Source organism: Humulus lupulus, chromosome 5 (assembly GCF_963169125.1).
Source record: "Humulus lupulus chromosome 5, drHumLupu1.1, whole genome shotgun sequence".
Lineage (NCBI taxonomy): Eukaryota > Viridiplantae > Streptophyta > Magnoliopsida > Rosales > Cannabaceae > Humulus > Humulus lupulus.
In genome coordinates this window covers 169,459,915-169,473,817 of record NC_084797.1, presented here as the reverse complement: position 1 = coordinate 169,473,817, position 13,903 = coordinate 169,459,915, and the positions used below count along the sequence as shown (strand labels likewise).

General features: G+C 34.2%; 2 protein-coding genes across 5 annotated transcripts; both read left to right on the top strand.

The window, feature by feature from the left end:
- The first annotated feature begins 4,331 nt into the window (after positions 1 to 4,331).
- Positions 4,332 to 11,944, top strand: LOC133777842 (serine/threonine-protein kinase STY8-like). Of its 4 annotated transcripts, none has more exons than XM_062217591.1 (15): positions 4,332 to 4,824; positions 4,946 to 5,060; positions 5,463 to 5,560; positions 5,861 to 5,983; positions 6,568 to 6,622; positions 6,712 to 6,796; positions 6,985 to 7,150; positions 8,663 to 8,762; positions 8,870 to 8,982; positions 9,064 to 9,157; positions 9,558 to 9,697; positions 9,989 to 10,046; positions 10,250 to 10,324; positions 10,848 to 10,952; positions 11,696 to 11,944. In XM_062217591.1, exons 1-7 carry the CDS (start codon positions 4,631 to 4,633, stop codon positions 7,134 to 7,136), a joined length of 822 nt encoding a protein of 273 aa, XP_062073575.1. In that variant the 5' UTR covers positions 4,332 to 4,630; the 3' UTR covers positions 7,137 to 7,150; positions 8,663 to 8,762; positions 8,870 to 8,982; positions 9,064 to 9,157; positions 9,558 to 9,697; positions 9,989 to 10,046; positions 10,250 to 10,324; positions 10,848 to 10,952; positions 11,696 to 11,944. The 4 variants fall into 4 exon arrangements, with proteins under 4 accessions (XP_062073575.1, XP_062073577.1, XP_062073576.1 ...); XM_062217593.1 differs by having other exon boundaries at positions 9,903 to 10,046; XM_062217592.1 differs by having other exon boundaries at positions 9,558 to 10,046.
- LOC133779671 (plastidic glucose transporter 4-like) lies at positions 7,606 to 11,347 on the top strand. The gene is made up of 10 exons (XM_062219603.1): positions 7,606 to 7,641; positions 7,753 to 7,814; positions 8,663 to 8,762; positions 8,870 to 8,982; positions 9,064 to 9,157; positions 9,558 to 9,629; positions 10,250 to 10,324; positions 10,594 to 10,680; positions 10,848 to 10,952; positions 11,297 to 11,347. The coding sequence occupies exons 1-10, from the start codon at positions 7,606 to 7,608 to the stop codon at positions 11,345 to 11,347; spliced, it is 795 nt and encodes a 264-aa protein (XP_062075587.1).
- Positions 11,945 to 13,903: the final 1,959 nt, after the last annotated feature.

Sequence of the window (13,903 nt, the reverse complement as noted above, 5' to 3'; positions counted from 1 at the left end):
GGTGAGCAATCCAACAGCTGGGAGGGCAACCTCCTCGCCCAGATTGCGTAGATACTCCTAGAATCCAACATGAGCCAAAGACTCCGCTGAGTCTGGACCCTACTAGGGTGTGGTCCCGGACACCCCCATCAGGGGTGCACCCCTGCGAGGCCGCCAATGCGGAGGTCGACTCCTCAGTGATGGTTTCTCCTCACTGAGCCATCTTTTCAAAGGCCTCTTGAGCTGTCGGAAGCCTCCCAACTTTAGCTAGGTGGGGTTGAGATGGAGCCACCACGCCTTGGCGAGATCCCACACCCGTGATAGTGTTGCTTGGGACCCCACACACGGACAAATAGAACCACACGACCCAGGCAGCAGTAGGGACGTCAGAGGTGGAGATCTTGGCTTTCTTTTGGCCCCCCATGGTCTCACCAGCAGCCTTTTTCCTTATACTGACCTCCAGTGCCGCCTTCTTTTTCTTATCCACCAAGCAGGCAAAATCCATTTGGCCTGAAACAACAAACAAAGGAATTAGCTAAAGGAATCCATGAAATTAAATACAATAAATGAACAAATATGTAAAATGGACAATAAAGGTAGCCGCCCCACTGTCAGGGTCCCCTGACTCCTCATCACTCTTCGAGGCCTCGCTTGTCATTTCCATGGCGCTGAGAAGTAGGATCAGATCCAGGCCTGCATTCATGCTATACTTGTCGAGTCCTCGAGCATGTATGGATGTGATTTGGTCGACCGTCGTAGTGCTCGTGACATCCCCTAGCTGATGGTGATGAACTATTTCATCGAACCGATCGAGATAGTTAGCGTATTGCTCCAACGAACAATGATGATTGGCATACCTAAAATGATGTAATGAAGGGCTAAATGAAGTGTGCCCCTAACAATGACACTCATCAACAGTCTGGGGGACCAAGATAGAAATCTCCTCACCTTGGTTATCCGCCTCGCGTTGCCTCAGGGTGCGTAGGAGACGAGTGGCACATTGTGCACGGACAACCTTGAAGGTCTCATCGACGTCGTCTTCCAACTCTTTTAGGGGCTCGGGAGCATTCCCCTTAGGCTCTCAAGCATCAGAAACAACCATCCCATGGTTGAAGGCTTCCTCATCGATGTACATTAATGGAAACTGCTGAGAAGTCTCAACAGCATCATTTATATCCTCCTCCAAAGCCCCAGGTCGGGTTCATCCATCACTAGAGGTTCCTCAATCAAAACTCCAGGACAACCTCCCCTCCGATGTATATTTACGATCCCCATCATGTCTAGAAGTTCTACCCTTTGCCCGACACTTATATGTCCGGCTTCCCGCAGTCGAGTAATAGTAGTCAGCAACAAGAGGTCCCTTTCCTTATAAGAAAGGGCATGGATAGCTTGGGCCCTACCCAAATACTCGTATTTTTTATCAAGCCTCGAATATTGGCCTGAAAATTGGAAAAATGGGAGCACTTGATGAGTAAAGGTAAACTAATCAAGGAAATGAACAAACATAGAAAGAAACATGTTTACCGACTTAATTATAGGCTAGGTGGAGTCGGTGGTTGTTGTGCCTATTGAAGCCTGCAGTGAGGAAGAGTTTATTTTTGGATTCATGGGGTTTGTTCTCATTATCGTGGAGGGTTTGATAGGGCGAGGGCCACTTTGTCAGCTGGTAGAACCCATCCTCCTCCCGAACTCCTTTCTTCAGGGCAGCCTTCAACTGGAAGTGATAATGAAGCTCTTCGGGGCTGAAGGGGACGCCACCAGGAGCTAGTAGGCATTTAGGATAAGTTGGAAGGGGGATTTCTGCATCCACACCACAAAGTCGATGAAGAATTGGTGAAGTGGAAGAGTCGCCCACGCTTCAAGATGGACAATTTAGAGAAGAGAAAGAGATTTTAGGGAAGATTTATTAATTTAGACAAATTTTTGTCTAAATTAACAAATAAGTTTAAATCAAGGTTCAAATTATAGATAATTAATTTGATAAAAGATTTAAATAATGATTTAATTAATTAATCAATAGAAAATAATACGGGCCTTGATTTTAAGTCCAACGAGCTTATAATTAAATAGGAAATTTCACGGGCCTAAAGCCCATGATAATTTCGACCTAATGGCTGATATTACCTATTATTTTATTGATTTTTTAATTAAATAAATGACCTAATTGAGCCTACAAAAGGAATGCTAAGTGAGAGTTGATATAAGAGGTTTTTAGATGATCAGAACATCTAGTTTTGATTCTCTAGGTTTTAGATTCTCTCTACAGCAAAAGTCATTTTCTAAGCCTCTAAATTCTCTTCTCTTCTTCTTCTCTTTGTATATATCTCATGTGTTGAGAATTTTCCACTCTAGAGACTGTGAAGAAAATTGAAGATCGGTTCAGTTTCTTGGTGATACTATGCAACATAAAGGATTCAAGGGTTAGAGAAACTGAAGGAAGGACTAATACATTCCGATGCGTATAATGTAAATGTTCTTATCACTATCTCTGTTTAAATTCAATTGTTTAAACATGTTCTAACTTGTCTTATATTAATTTTTTTAATATTAGATTTACATGAAAATAAACAAGATCATGTATAAGTTTTCCCTACAATTGTCCTCAGAGTCTTTAGTAATCTGTATTTTCATGCATGAACATGGTAAAAATTGAATTATTTGATATGTTGAGTAATTGGGTGGATTTCATTTTTTTGTGTGATTATTAGCATATTTGGGTTATTTTGTTGTGTTTTTTTGCAAATAAATTTTATATAAATGCTTTATTTGATGTAAAACATAATAAAAATTAACTAGAAAACGATTTTGGGTTGAAAAATCAAACAAAAAAAGTTTTTGAAAGTTTTTTATTTTTGAATGTATTTTTTAATGGATTAATACAAAAATATCACATTTTTTCTATCATTTAGAAATATCTTTTTTTTAATTACGATATTTTTGTTGTTTAATCTTTAAAAAATTAGATATATCTACAAAGACTAAAATTCAAATTTAAAAATAAATTAACTAATTAATTATAAATATTTTATATATTAAAATATATTAGAATTAAGTTATCAGATATTAAAGATATTTTTTAATACTTGATATTTTTTGAAATCTTTTATTTGAAAATAATAATATCTGATTATTCTATGGATTTTAATATTTAAATAATTTGAAAATTTGTTGATAATATATTTTTATGGATATTTGAATTTGTTTAATTGTTTAAGATATTTTTTCTAATAAATGGGATTTAAATGAACTTTTGTTAATTGTTCATAAATCATATGTAAATTAAATTAATATTTTTCAAAATGACATAAACTAAGTTGATTATTGATAAATGAAATTTAAATTAACTTTGTTAATTGTTGATAAATTTCATTTAAATTTACTTATTTATTTTTTGAAAAATTTAATTAATTCAAATTTTAGATAAATTCTTGAAAATTAATTGTGGTATTTTTGCAAATGAAAGAAATTGTGGTATTTTTGCATAAATTCATACACTTGCTCATATAGTAACATGATTAGGCTCATCCAATTATAACATGTTTGTTTGCACTATATGTGGTATTTTTGCAATTGGGTTGAGATGCATATAGTGGCACATATGTTTGCTTATTATATGGATTTTTCTAAATAAAACATTCATAAAATGATAGGTTTTATTTGGGCCCATTAGAAAATGCAAAGTTTAAATTCCTCTCTTGTGGTGGTTCCACTTGTGAATGTCCATTTACTTTGCATGACTATAGTGAGCCTAATCAATCAATAACAATTAATAAAATGATGGTTTAAATTTTTGTCTTTTGGATCTTGTGTGGAAGTATGAGGGCCTTAGTAGTGGGAATGACATACTAGACTCAGCCCTCCTCCATACAAGCCTAATTGTTAAGGCTCATTTGCCTGAGTTTGACTTAATTGTATAAGTTCATTATAATAGTTAACCTAAATATTGATTAGCAACAAATTAATTCTAATTTAATTGAATTTGTTTCAATGTGACACTTTAGAATTAATATAAGATTATAGGACTTTGGTTTTAAAAATTTAATTTTACAATTTTTTGGAAAACCATAGTCATTCATTTTAAGAAATTAATAATAAAAATACTATTTTAATTAAATAATGAGCTTATTTTAAGAATAATATTCGATCTCCATTGTTAGTTTAACAAGATCAATAGCTTAATGGGCCTCCACTACACCAAACACCTATTACCATAACACAAAAAGATAAGACTATTTAAAAAGAGTTACAGTAAGGATGGTAACCAAATTAAAAAAAAGGCGGTACTTTTAGGACTCCCGCTAATATATACTCTCTCAAAAAATTTCACATGTAAAATAAAATTAAATATAGAAGAAAAAAACCTTTCTCCCACCCGATCCCTATACTTTCCTTTCTTCCTCTCTCTATCGCATTTTTTCTGCTAGGCCCGAACGACGACGGCAGGGGCTCGGGGAATGGTGGTCGACGGCGGCAAGGGGGTCGGGGTCGGGCTGTTCGGCGGCAGGGGGCTCGGGGCTGGGCTCGACAGCAACGACAGGTGGCTCGGGGGCTGGGCTCGACGGCGGGTGGGGGGGTCTCGGGTCTGGGCTCGACGTCGCAGGGGCTAGGCAGAGGGCTGTTTGGCTTCGGGACTTTGAGAGACACGAGAGCTATGACCATGGCTGAACCTGAACAAGCTGAGAGCTGTGGCAGCAGACCACTCTTCTCTTCTTCTCACCCTCAAAGGCAGAAGCTTGACATGTACAACGATGTTCTTCGTCGAATTCAAGAGATCAACCCTATTGAAGCTTCTCTTCCTGACTTTGATGAAGAGCTCTGGCTTCACTTCAATCGTCTCCCAGCTCGGTTGGTTCGATTTCTAATTCTATATATATATATATGTTTTCATTTGGGATTCAAAAAGTTCTCTCTTTTTTGGGTGTGATTGATTGATTTTTCTCTTTACTACTTTTGATTGATTGTGTAGATATGCTTTGGATGTGAATGTGGAGAGGGCTGAAGATGTTCTTACTCATAAGAGATTGCTTAAATTAGCGGAGCAGTCTCTTCTTCAACCTGCCTTTGATGTTCGAATTGTTCAGGTAATTGGGTACCCTTTTCCCCATTAGAAAGCAAGTAACATTATGCTTGGTTCTATATGTTGTTTTTGTTAAGATTCATGGTCACATCTCAAAACCGGTTGACTCTTATTTGACCCTAAAAAATGGTGGCTCTGACTCTTTTGGCTCGTTTGCACTTTTGGGCTCTCATGCTATGATACATAGAGTTTCAACTCAAGCTAATTCTTACAATCGTATTATGCTTGGTTCTCTATGATGTTGTTCATCTATAATTGACAATAAATCGAGTAATTTATCGTCTTATAAGTGTATTATTTTCTTGAAACGGATCTTATTGGACTCTGATAACATGAGTTATCGTCTTATATGTGTATTAGTATTATAGTTATAGTTTTATGTATACATTTCCTGGCTTTGATTCAGGTCTATTCACCATTGATTGGGAATTCTATGGATTCTGTTCATTCGGATGCTTCAATGAAGGAAGATGCACAAAGTTCTTATCATCCTGTCAAACAAGGGTATGGCTTGATTATATTTGCTATTCATATGTGTGATGGTTAACCATCTAGAAGAAATTGAAATTATACTTATCATTTTGTAGATAAATTTAATGGCACAAAATAAAATTCTACTTTCGTTTGATGAGTTTTAAACTGAAAAAGATGTAAATGTAGCATAACTCAACACTAGAAGTCTATGCCGTTTTGTACTTGCTTGATGTAAAGCTAAAGCTGATACTTGTGATAAATTATCTAGTTCTTGTTCTCCATTCTATTTTTACATTGTTACTGCTAGTCATTCAACTATGCGTTTACCAGGATTCATGTGCCGCCTACCTTTGGTTCATCGCCTAATCTTGAAGCACTTGCAGTTCACACCAACGCCCAACATGTTGTTGAAGATGGAGATACTTCCATGAGCGAGAGGACTGTTTTCCATAGGTAAATATTGAAATAACAAATGTCTAAGTGGTGTCTGTATCATTCCAATTGGGTTTCTGGTTTCATGCTCTTAACGTGTCTATTCTAAAGAGGGGCTGAAAAGAACACAAAAGCCAAAAAGCAAAACAAAAGTATATTTCTGTTTCCTGCTTCTCCAGCTTTTCTTTGTCTTCTTCCCTTTAATATGACTTTCAGTTATGGTCAATAAATACCCTCTCTTTCTCTCCATCTCACTCTTCTTTCTCCTACCCCTATTTACAATTTACCATAGTGTATGATAACGTTGTTAGAGTGTCCCACATAGAAAGTGTGTGGGCACATTCAACTAGTTATAAGAACCATAGATTACTCCACTCATCATAATTGGTTTTAGGATGAAACCACTTGGTTCTTAATTTTTCTAGTATTACTTTTTAATTGGTTTAGACTATATTCATAAGGCTTTTACTTAAAGTGAGTAAGCAATATTTTTTTTTAATTCGTATATGATCTATTAGTGAGAGAATCTTTCTTCTAGTAACTGATTTGATTTAGCTTGTAGTGTTGTTTACTAGCTGTTAAGTCTGTTTCTACCAATCTTGTAGCCCATTGCATGAGATCACTTTTTCAACGGTTGACAAGCCTAAACTCCTTAGTGAGGTAATTAACTTAAACTTTATATCGCAGTCATATATTCTTGCTTCTGTCCTCTTTGTTTTTTGTCTTTTATTTTTAATTTTTTTTTTCAGTTAACTTCATTACTTGCTGAAATTGGACTAAACATTCAAGAAGCTCATGCCTTTTCAACTTGTGATGGATTGTGCATTGTGACTGGTATATCATTGTACATTTTTTATCATCCTTACCATAGACACAACATTCTTATTTTCTCTTTCAAAATATTAATCAATTATACTGCTGTATTTTTGGAATTTACAGTTTTCACTATGGTAACAGAAGACAATGGTAATGTTTTATAAGAAATATCCAATCTAATAATGACTATTTTTCTGCTTTGTCAGAGTTCATGTCTAGAGGAAGCCTATACGATTTTTTGCATAAGCAAAAAGCTGAATTTAAGCTCCCTTTTCTACTCAAAGTAGCAATGGATATTTCAAAAGGAATGAACTATTTGCACCAGAATAACATAATCTCAAGACAGCTAATCTTCTAATGGATGAAAATGAAGTAAGTCAATTGTTCCTTAATTATCATACAGAACAAAAAAAAGGTTCCTTAATCATAGGTGTTATTAAATCAAATGAAAGATGGGATGTAATTCTTATTAAGGTCATAACCTATTTCCCATGCATATTTCTTTGATCAGTGAGACTTTCTGCATGCATACCTTACTTTCTTACCATTTTAATTTTTTTTTATCATTTTCTAAGATAAAATTAGTGGTTAATCCCTACTAAGATCTCTCTATTTTTCACATGTATCTCGATTTTTATGATATTCACATGTGTAAACATATTCTCATTTTATATTATGAATATTCATAATACAATTGAAACAGCCTTCTTTCAAATTTTCATTATCAATGTTTAAAAGGGGGAAAAAATTCATTATTAATAAATTGACTATACCAAATATCTTTGGCCAAGTGTGTCAGTAATTTAACCTCCATATCCTTATGGGGTATGACAGGGGTCACAGATAAAGGTGTTGTTTATTTGGTAAGTAATAATTTAGTTTCAGAAAAACCTTTTCTTTTTGCAATGCCAATTTGATTTTATTTCCTAGTATTACTATTCAATTACTCTTTGGTTCAATATTCATTTAACTAGTCTTATCATAAAAAGGAGAGAATAAAACAGATTCTTAGAAATAGTGGAACATTGTTTGACATGTTTGTTTAGCAGCCCTGTTCTGCACTTTTTCTTTTCAAATTCAGATACCATTTAATTCTTAAAACTTGTTCCCAAATCCCTGATCCTTAAATATTTTCAGTAAGAGTGATTGTACTATAGTCATTATGCTACATCATTTCAGATCAATAATTGTACCACAGCTTCTACATAACTAAAAGCTAGCTTATGATAATAGCATACACAAGGCAGGTAACTTTATACTTTGCACAAAAAAATTAAGTATTATTTTTTTGTTTCTCTTTCTCATCCATGTGACATTTAAAAAAAAAAAAAAAGCTTAGCAACTGCAAGCAACGTTGCCCACCAAAGTTATCTGCTCAAAAAAACTGACAAAACTCTGTTAAGCAACAAAAGTGTTTTGAACATTGTGAATGCCCTAATTGACATTAAAAGAAGCTTATGATTACCTTGCTTTACTGTTCTTTTGCTTAACTAGAAGCAACTTTTTGGCTTAGAAAGAGTATTATGTGGGCAAAGGTTTAACCCACAAGATCATATCACTCACAATATTGATCAATGTTGAGAAAAAATTTAGCCTATTACATTTAAAAGGGGGAAAAAATTCATTATTAATAAATTGATTTTGTATAATACACAGATTTTAGTTTGTCAAGTTTTGAGCTTTTTATACGTGTTTGCATCAATTAATTTCCTAGTGGCCTTTTCATATTTATAAACACAAGTTTAGTTTATGTTTTTTTTTTAAAATAAATAAATAAATATAGAAGTGCACTCAGTAGTTATATTGCTCTCTTTCATCCATTTCTTATAATTGATACTCTTCAGTTGAAGGCTTCCATTCTAAAGATAAATCTTAATTTTTCAGTGCAATAAGCAAAACCCTTGCTGGCATGCTTTTAGGAAGGTTATTTGTTGGGACTGGTATAGGTTTGGGACCTCCTGTTGCTGCTCTCTATGTAACTGAGGTACAAGGACCATTAAATCTTTCTCGCAGGTGTTGGCGTGTGTTTTTCCACTATCTCAAAGGTGTAGTTTTATCTCATCCAATTTTTCCAATGTTTATCGTTGGCAGGTTTCACCTGCTTTTGTTAAGGGTACTTATGGAAGCTTAATCCAAATTGCTACATGCCTTGGGATCATGGGGGCTCTTTTAGTTGGAATCCCTGTCAAAGATATTGCTGGCTGGTAAGAATGAATTCCAGATCTTCCTGTCTCTGGTTTTATATATTTAATTGTTTGAAAGTACATTATAGTTTATTTTCTCAGGTGGCGCGTTTGTTTTTGGGTATCTACAATTCCAGCTACAATACTTGCTCTTGCCATGATTTTCTGTGCGGAAAGTCCTTCTTGGCTGTACAAGGTTTGCATGCATTCATCTTTTGCACAGAAGATAACAGCTTTATGTTTGACTAGCAAAAAGAAGATGGTCTTCAGACTTTTTTTTTATTATGTTTTTCTTTTCACGGGGAGAGTTAGTTCCATTTGGTTATGTATCCATTTCATCTCTTTTTTGAACAATGATAAATTTCCTGGGATTTTTCTCACTTTGGCTGAGACCTTCTCCTTTTGTCTGTCGTGTCTTTTTTCCTATTCTTAAACAGAACATACATGAAAGCGACTTATTTTTCTACTATGTAGACATAATACAGAAAACACATATAATTAGTTAAAAAAATACGCGTTTTGCATAATCTGAAAATTATGTCAGCGGCTCTATTGAAAACATCCTATAGCATTCTCACTATTATTTTATTTGATAGCATGGAAAAGCTACTGAAGCGGAAGTTGAATTTGAGAAGCTTTTTGGAGTAGCACATGACAGAGCTGGCCAAGTTAGACAGAGGAGATGACATAGATTCTGTTAAGATTTCAGAATTGTTATCTGGTCCTCATTTTAGAGGTATAGATAAGATACTGTCTTGTATGATTGGTAATTTCATTTGTTTGTGAAATTTATAATTCTAAGCTTCCATTCATCTATTTTATATAAGAATATGTATCCTTCTTTTCCTTGTTTTCAAAATCTGTAATGCTACACTTCCGTTCATCTGTTTTCTTTGTTCCTTCTCCGAAAGTTCTTTGTTATTCACGCATTCCTTTTGCAGTTGTTTTTATTGGGTCAACCCTATTTGCTTTACAACAACTATCTGGTATAAACGCTGTGTTTTATTTCTCTTCGACTGTTTTTAAGAAAGCGGGAGTACCATCAAGTCTTGCAAATGTCTTCATAGGGATTGTGAACTTAACAGGTATAATTTGTTTCTAGATACAAGGTTACATGTGTTGAATTATTTCAGTCCGTCTCATTACCATTCACTTTTATTCATTTATTCTTTTAAATTTCTGTTGAGAGTTTAGCTGTGGAATACAGTAGCCTTTAGTTGACTGACCTGGCCAGTAAGCAACTTATTGTTTTGTGCTGACCTGAAAACATTTATTAATTTAAAATCAGGAAAGAGGAATCAACATGCTTTTTGTGCTGGGTGGGAACGGAACTCATGCTGGGGCAAATGTAATTCACAAAGAGGTAGTTATGCGTGTATCTGTTTACATTCCTGTGTTTCTTATCTCATAATCTGGCATGCATTCATAACTAAGGTCACTTTTGAACAGATTACTTAAAGCACAAATCTTTTGGGATATAAATTGCTTTGGTACAAGTTGTTCTAAATTTGTAGATGTAAAGTGCTGTCTCAAGAATTAAAAGTTGATGCATTCCTGATGACTTGAATTCATTTTGCTTTTAGTTTAGGATTCATCACCATGTCTATATGTTCATGTTTTCGTATAAATTAGAAAGCACTTTACTGTCATATAGATGACCGTGCCACTAGAATCATCTTATTGGATATGTTTAACTACTTTTACTTGATTGCTGCATTTGTAAGCTGTTTCCCTTTATCCTGCCTCGACCTTGCCTGCCATTTCTATTTAGGTCTCATGTCCTACTTTTCCTATTTTCATTTCAGTGCTGTAGAAGAGGGGTAAAGGTGGCTAATTGGTTAGTTATTTTTGAGATTTTGTACTGATACTGGTTTTATACATTTAAGGTACCTTTCCATTTACATGGTCCTCATGGTGTTTTGCGGCATCTGAAATACCTCATTGAGACAAAAGGATCAGCAGTGGTCTGTGTTGCTGAGGGAGCAGGGCAGGTTAGTCACAGTATAATATCAGTTTTTCACTAGTTGAAACATGATCAACTGATTGGAACTAGTATATTTTTTGTATATTTTTTTTCCTTCTGGATCTAAATATTATGACACCCCTCCAAAAACAAAATGCCAGCCATATGTTGAGATTCAACTAGCTAAAAAGAAGCAACAAATTGATGTTTATCTTTCTAAGGATCTAAGTTAGGTATGTTACATCAATGGTTTTGAAGATACAGCTGGATCATTAAATTTTGATAGCATGTTGAGTGTTTTGTTATGATTGGCCTGGGAATAGTGACTGTTTTTAGTTTAACACATTTTTGCTTGTTAACTTGTTTTTCCAGCTTACTAATAGTTGTTCAAATATTGCCTTTCATATTTTGGAAAAGGCCTAAAGCAACAATTGTTTCAGATATATGATGTGGTTAGGCCAAAGAAGCATGAGATTGAGAATTTGTGAAACCACATTCTACATATCCTATATATAAATTTAAGCCCAGTCAAATGCTGCTAAATTACTCCTTTCCCCTTGTTGAATCTATTTATATACAGTGTAATCTTTTAAGAGTTTTTGACATATAGAGCACTCAATTCTAAAGTTCACTCTTACAACAGTCTAGAGGAATTCCATTAGGAATATATGTGAAGTTGTATTATTTTGCATAACTTTTTTTTTTTTTGTAGCATAGTTTCTTGAAGTATTTTTTAAAAAAGACTTTTGTGGCTGCTTATTTCCTATGCAGAAACTGTGAAGCTATATGGAACAGTTGGAATGGGAAATGGAGAGAACGAGCCAAAGCAAGAGTGAGAGATGGAGGATGTTATAGTAGACATTACTCTCCAAGTTTCTTGTTATAGTTACTTTTCAATATGTTGAATATTTAACAATACTTGAATACTTAAAGAACATTTTGTTGTTGATGACATTGTAGAATATTTTAAACTAATTTGTGGATTGTTAATACAATGTTGAATATTTTTACTTTTTGTTATTTGAAAATCAAGTTTATTTGATGATGCTAGTATATATTAGAAAGCTAATTTTAATTATATAAATAAAAAATAAAAATATAATAGAATAAATTAGTGTTATATAAATGAATATATAATGAGAATTTAAACTTATCTAAATATTAAAATAATACAAAAATGTGTTATAATATCTATTATAATAACACTTTTTATAAGTAAAGAATTTTGTTATGCATACTTCATTATATAACACAAATAATGTGTTATACTAAAGTGTAGTATAACACAAAAAATGTGTTATACTAAAGTATAGTATAACACAAAAAAAGTGTTATATTAAAGTGTAGTATAACACAAAAAAAGTGTTATAGTATCGACTATAAATAATATAATTCAACACTTATCTATATATTAAAATAACACAGAAATTGTGTTATCGTTGACAGTATAATAACACATTTGTATAACACTGATAAAGTGTTATGTAAAGTACCTTGACCTACGATAACATAGTCTATCTTAACACATCAGAAAGTGTTATCGTAGGTTTTGATAACACATTTTTGGTGTTATTAAAAGCATTTTTTCTTGTAGTGCTCGAGGCACTTTGATTCACCCCCCTATGGAATGTGTTCATTAGTTATTTTGACAACGTTAGATTTTGAAAGATAGATAATTATAGGTCAAATTCTACTAGACTCACCCCTAACTACTAGGACTAAATTTATTATTATCGAAACTGTGGGTCTAGCTCATAAAATAAGAGATTTTATTTTCTTATTTTGATCGAATAGTAGGTTGTTAATAATTGTGTCCATTATTAAACGAGTTTACAACTCTATTTAACTAATGATATTTTTTTACTCTCGCCAACCAGGACAACAATATCATAGAATAATTAAAAACCTAAAGAAATAGAGATATGATTATTTTGGTATATTTTTTTTCCACATCATACATATTTATGGTTATGTTGTGTTATTTCTTAAAATTACAGTGAATAGAAGTTTTATTGAGCAAAAGTGAATGATTTCTATTTTGTTGATAATATATAGTTTTATGTATGGTTGTGTCTACTCCCATCCTTTCTCAACTTTCTATGGAGAAACTCAATGGAGAAAACTTCCTTAAGTGGAAGCAGAACATCAACATAGTGTTGATTGGTGAGAACTCCAAGTTCATCATGATTGAGGAGTCCCCAGAAGTTCCAGCTGAAGGAGCTACTAAGTCTGTAAGAGACAAATATGAGCGTTGGCAGGTGACTAATAACAAGGCATGATACTACATGTTGACAAGTATGGTCGACACTCTCAAGAAAAAGATGGATAATGTCGAGAAGGCCTACGAAATCATGGATCAACTCCAAAACATGTTCGGTGCAAAGTCTGTGCAGACTCATTTTGAGGCCACCAAGAAATATGTCAATGCTCGGATGGCACCATCTCAGCACGTTCGTGATCACCTTATCAAAATGACCAACTACTTTCAGGAAGTTGAACTTCATGGAGCAATTATAGATGAGGAGACTCAAGTCGGCTTAATCTCTCAACAGTCTCTCTCCAGCTTTCTTGCCATTCACCACCAACTATGTGATGAATAAACTCAACTATGGTCTGACGCAACTCATGAACGACCTTCAGAATTTCGAGTCTATCATGAGTGGACCTAGTAAGGGAGGAGAAAAGAAGACTACTGCTGTTGCTGCTGATCCAACTAAGGCTTAAGCTAACCTAGCTTCATCTTCGAAAGCTGGAAACAAGAGGAAAGATGAAAAAAACAACAACCCCAGGCCTGCTAAGGCTGCAAAGATGAGTGCACAACCAAGTGCACAAACGCCTAAGAGGAAGAAAAAGAAAAACAAGAAAGTTAAAGGTAAATGATTTCGCTGCAAAGAGAAGGGGCATTGGAAACAGGATTGCCCCAAGTTTCTAGTAGCGAAAAACAAAGCTTCTTGAATTGTGGGAGGAAGTGGATGAAGG

What these genes read in the sequence shown, in the direction of transcription:
- LOC133777842 (XM_062217591.1), top strand. Translation starts at nt 4,631, where the DNA reads ATGACCATGGCTGAACCTGAACAAGCTGAGAGCTGTGGCAGCAGACCA. An exon ending in GAGAGGACTGTTTTCCATAG is followed by an intron (nt 5,984 to 6,567) that starts GTAAATATTGAA and finishes CCAATCTTGTAG; the next exon opens with CCCATTGCATGAGATCACTT. An exon ending in AGCCTAAACTCCTTAGTGAG is followed by an intron (nt 6,623 to 6,711) that starts GTAATTAACTTA and finishes TTTTTTTTTCAG; the next exon opens with TTAACTTCATTACTTGCTGA.
- LOC133779671 (XM_062219603.1), top strand. Translation starts at nt 7,606, where the DNA reads ATGACAGGGGTCACAGATAAAGGTGTTGTTTATTTG. An exon ending in CACATGACAGAGCTGGCCAA is followed by an intron (nt 9,630 to 10,249) that starts GTTAGACAGAGG and finishes ATTTAAAATCAG; the next exon opens with GAAAGAGGAATCAACATGCT. An exon ending in CAAATGTAATTCACAAAGAG is followed by an intron (nt 10,325 to 10,593) that starts GTAGTTATGCGT and finishes CGTATAAATTAG; the next exon opens with AAAGCACTTTACTGTCATAT.